Source organism: Triticum aestivum, chromosome 7A, assembly GCF_018294505.1.
Source record: "Triticum aestivum cultivar Chinese Spring chromosome 7A, IWGSC CS RefSeq v2.1, whole genome shotgun sequence".
NCBI lineage: Eukaryota > Viridiplantae > Streptophyta > Magnoliopsida > Poales > Poaceae > Triticum > Triticum aestivum.
In genome coordinates, this window is record NC_057812.1 from 35,501,363 (window position 1) to 35,506,164 (window position 4,802).

The 4,802-nt window shown below is 51.3% G+C and overlaps 1 protein-coding gene across 1 annotated transcript; it reads right to left on the reverse strand.

Annotated features, from left to right (window-relative positions):
- Positions 1 to 468: 468 nt before the first annotated feature.
- LOC123150678 (histone H1) lies at positions 469 to 1,608 on the reverse strand. Its single transcript, XM_044570512.1, has 2 exons — positions 1,238 to 1,608; positions 469 to 1,154 (listed from the first exon to the last, which is right to left on the reverse strand). The coding sequence occupies exons 1-2, from the start codon at positions 1,487 to 1,489 to the stop codon at positions 768 to 770; spliced, it is 639 nt and encodes a 212-aa protein (XP_044426447.1). The 5' UTR covers positions 1,490 to 1,608; the 3' UTR covers positions 469 to 767.
- Positions 1,609 to 4,802: the final 3,194 nt, after the last annotated feature.

Genomic DNA, 4,802 nt, shown 5'->3' on the forward strand with positions numbered 1-4,802 from the left:
ATCCATGCGTGTAGGCGACACACGTATGGGCGTTAGTGTGTTTTCGTTTGCGAATCTAACCCCAATCATAACCTGCCAGCTATCTAATTAGCTAAGATTACGTTAAACCCCAATCATAACCTGCCAGCTATCTAATTAGCTAAGATTACGTTAAACCATTTGTAGGTGTAGCATTACCGGTTTGCGAATTTCCTCTGCAACAACAAAAAAAAGCATTTGCGAACTGAAAGGGGCAAGCATTGAAAGAAAGAGCCTGATCAGAGTTGAGAACCAAATTTCAAGCAAAGGGGCAACATCAAAATAGGAGGAGTTTGTCCAACAAGCACACACAGAGACAGTGGGTTTTAGAAAATTTTGCGTTGGATGGCTTGCTTCCCGGAGCGAGCGAGTAAGAGAGCCATCATATCAAGGGCCTTGATACCTATGATTTTTACGTGCGAGAACAGAGTGGCATATCTAGAACTTTCATCTCCCAAAGTGCACCATCTACCTAAGTCAGCGATACAAATCGAAGCCAGAAACCGCAGAGGGGAGGAGCAGAGCAGGATCACAACACAGAGACGAGTGGTACAAGCATCAGTCTCACAGCCACATCCACCGTCTTCTCCTTCCTCGGATCGACACCGGAACACAGTCACGGCGCCATTATTGCCGGCAACGCACGCACACACGGATCGAACGTGCCAGGGGACACTACTGTCCACTACCGAGATATGTCCACTACCGAGATATGTACAGGGGACACGGCGTCGCCGGCGGCCGCCGCATCAGGCGCTGGCCTTGTTGGCCTTCCTGCCGCGGATCGACTTTGGCTGCTTCGGCTTCGGCTTCGCCGTCGGCGGTCCCGCCTTCTTCGCCCTCTTCTGGCGCGCCGGCGCCGGCGCCGCCTTCTTCGACGCGGCCTTCTTGGTGGTGGCCGTCCTCTTCTTGGACTTGGGCGCCGCCTTCTTCTCCTCGGCCGGGGCGAGGCGGAAGGAGGCCTTGACCCGGACGAGCCGGCCCTTGGCGGCGAAGCCCCGGAGCTGCGCGCCCAGCACCTTGCGGTAGTTGCCCGGGAGCGCCTCGCCGTGCCGCTCCCCGACGCGCTTCGCGATCGCGTACGCGCTCGCCCCCGCCTTGCCGTCGCCCGCCGCCATGATCGCCTCCTTGATCATCTGCGCAAAAAGACCAACCATACCCCCCATCATTTCAGAACTCAACACGAACTGAATTCAGGAACCTTGATCAGATCGCTCACCTCGAAGTAGGGCGGGTGGTGCGGCCCCGCCGACCGGGGCTTCCTGCTCCTCGGCTTCTTCTCCGTCTCCTTGCCCTGCTCCCCTTGCTCCTCCTCCGCCTTCTTCGCCTCCCCGCCGGCGACCTCCATCTCCTCCCCGCCCGCACCCGCCTCCTTCACCTCATCAACCTTCTCCGGCGTAGCAACCGCCTCCGCCTTTTCGCCGGCTCCGACCACCGCCGCAGCAGCAACCTCCTCCGTCAAGGTCGCCATCGAAGGAAGCAGAGCACCTCCCCTCTTTTTCTTTTTTCTTGGAGAAAACCAGAGCAGCTTCTAGCGAGTGGTGACCGGTGAAGCGGAACTCAGAGCTGTGGCGAGGTGCCGGTCTGAGGCCCGCGCTTTATACCGGCCGGCGGGGCGCTGCCATTGGCCGGCCAGCCCCGCGGCCGGATCGCGATCCGTGGGGCGCGAGATCGCAGGCGTACGCGTGCCGTCGCCGCGCGACGCGTGTGCCTCTTCTCGGATGTTCGTCGCCGGGCGTGTGCTTGTGTGTTTTCCGGTGGGTTCGGCGCATGTGCGTGCGTGCGTGTGCCGCCGTCCGTCTGCTGTGCGTGTCGACGATCGTGCCACCTTGCTCGGCTCGTTCGACTTGGCGATGGGTGATGTAAGGTGAGTTCGCTGACACGTCCCAGTTCGTTGTAATGACGCGTCGTTTGCCACAAAGCCAGCCTTAAGGGTGGGTCCACCTCGCGAGGAAAACACGGAGAGACGATTGCCACGCAATCGGCTCGAGCGCTAGGGTTAGGGTTTTCTCAAGCGGTGGTGGTGAGGTTCAAGATTGTCATCTACCTCTCGAATTTCTGGCTCGTTGGCAAGTCTCCATGCAAAGATCATTGTATTTTTGAAGGACTCAACGCTAAAATACTTCGTCGTGTTCACCCTTGCAAACAGCTAGCCACCGGGCAGCTCCTACACTTACGGACTACAACCTACGGACTGCTCTTACGGACATACATGTCCTTCTCACGCTAAACTCTTTCCTCCTGATTTCCAGCGGGAGCCCCAACATGACCCAATAGGATAAGGCCACCATCAGCCCGTAATATTAATCCGTAACTTTCAGCCCGTAACTGTAGCAAAGCTTCTTCGACAGCTCCGCGATCTCCTCATCGCCAACAATCACGTCATCCATCTCTGTTTCCTTGAGTTTCATGTTCCTCATTGCCGATTCCAGGTCGATTGAATTCTTCCCCTTCCTTCTTCCTGCACTAGTGCTGCCCCCTCCATTGGATGGAGTTGCCCCTGCCATGGCTACGACCGAAACCCTAGATCACCACACCGCGCCGAGGCCGGGTGGAAGGACAAGCCGACCCCTTAGTCAGCCCAAGCGCTGGCGTAGGATGGGTGGGTTGCGCGGACAGGTTACCGGAGACCTCAACGACGACAACGTCGCCGGAGTAGAGAAACCCTTGTCGCCTCTGCGGCTAGGGTAGTACGCCCTGGAGGCTGCATACATCTTTCCCTAATAATAAAGCATGGATTAATTTTTATTTATGGGCCATCAGCCGGCGTGTACGTCCATTTTTCTGTCCTTCGCAGCCGGCGCACTGACTGGGTCGACCCGCTGTCACGTGAAAACAATCAAAATTTCAAACTATTGAACTTCAACATATAATTACGAAATCCAGGTTATAAGAACCATATAACATGACGAGATCTAAATAGTCAAAAATTCACTGGAAAAGAAATGCTCCCGTGCAAGGGATCGAACCCTTCACTACAGATTTTGTGAGTGCTCGATGTTCACCACACGACATGATGACCTTGGTCTTTATCCTAATAACTAGCGGAGTATCCCGCGCATTTGCGCAGCTAGATTTGTGATGCATTGTCCACATAAGTAATATCGATTTCCTTTTATACTCAATTGACTTTTCCCTTTATTGTTCTTTATGCTTTTCTAGTATTGTAGTGAGATATTGAATGTAATACTAGTAGAATGCCCGTGCGTTGCCACGGGCTTTTGAAATATTTGCTAGAGAAAGATAATCACAGTGAAAGTAAAAACCTTGTGGGATAACAATTGTATTTAACCTTTTAGGTTTGTTGTGGGATATCATTGCTTGCACATCGTTTTGCTATATACAACTTGGTGAGTTTTTCCCCTTTCAACAACGTTGCCCCAGGAACCTTGTAAATGAGTTGTGTTTGAACGTCGACAAGATCCATCCCCATCTCTCTGATACTCTGCAAAATTAAACATGTATATAAATATACCATTTGAGTATTACCTCATGTGCAACATACATACAAAGAAGAACAATCCTATGTCACACGGCAGTTTTAAAGCAACATCCAAATCCGACAATTTTTTATATGACCTACAAAGGTACTGTAATAGAAACAAATGTTAGAATTTTGTTATGATGATGGTATGGAAAATATATATTCACTGGTCATTTGTTAGAAATGAGCAGTGCCCGATTTAAACTGAGTGAGATGCAGAGTGCTTTGTAGTAAAGTCAGTGGCATCCCAGTCAAATAACATGTTGATGATTATTATCCGAAATCTCTACTATTTAGGATATGGTATACTGCGATCACATAAAAAATGTTGCAATTCTCTAGGAGCAAACAACCAATTTTCTCTTTATATATAAATAAGCAGTCATCCGAAATTTCTTGGACCATTTTAATTTATTTATACAAGATAAGGAAAATTGTCCAACGAAAGATAAAAACATGCAAGCAATCCAACATAAACCAAGTATATTTTATTTCTTCTCTCAAAATTGTGTTTTTTGTGTGATATTCTGAATATATCAAATAATTATAAAAAATCTTTATTTCTATAATCCATGTTCAATTTTTATATTTTTGTTTTTTCGTACAACAAATTTTGGGATCCAAGGCCCAAATCAACATAGTCCACTCTCTCCTTCCCCTCACTATCCTATCCCGCACGACCCAACCAGCCCCCACTATATCTTTATAAAAAAAACAAAGAAAAAAAACAGCCCCCACCTTCTCCTTCCCCTCGCTCTATCGTTCCCCTCACTCTCTCCACTCCCTCTCCACTCGCGCACACGCAAATCCCGGACGCTGCTTGGGTGCCGTAACTGCACCTGCAGTTGGGTCAATGGCATGTGGGCCAGCCGTCTGTTAGGCCCACATGTCATTGGCCCAACTGCAGGTGCAGTTACGGCACTGAAGTTCAGTCCGCAAATCCCTAATCTCGGCCGAGTCACCCACTCCACTCCCTCCGCTGTCGCCCCCACAGCCGCCACAACCAACGAACTCGTCTCCCACCGCCGCCCCCTCTCGTCCCCTCCCCTCTACGGTGCTGACCATGCAGATCGAGCGACCAGGCGGCGGCCACATGCGCACACAACCGGTGACCAACATCACGCAAAGGTCACCACCGCCATTGCCGAAGGACGGTCTTCTTCCAACGAGCTTGCGCGCCAGGAGAGGAGCGGGGATCCTGCGCTTCTTCCTCGCTCAGCGCCCCTATCGCCACGCCATGGATGGACCTCTCTCTGCTCTCACCAATGCCATGTACCGAGCTCGCTCTCCTCCTCGAGGT

What these genes read in the sequence shown, in the direction of transcription:
- LOC123150678 (XM_044570512.1), bottom strand. Translation starts at nt 1,489, where the DNA reads ATGGCGACCTTGACGGAGGAGGTTGCTGCTGCGGCGGTGGTCGGAGCC. An exon ending in ACCACCCGCCCTACTTCGAG is followed by an intron (nt 1,155 to 1,237) that starts GTGAGCGATCTG and finishes CTTTTTGCGCAG; the next exon opens with ATGATCAAGGAGGCGATCAT.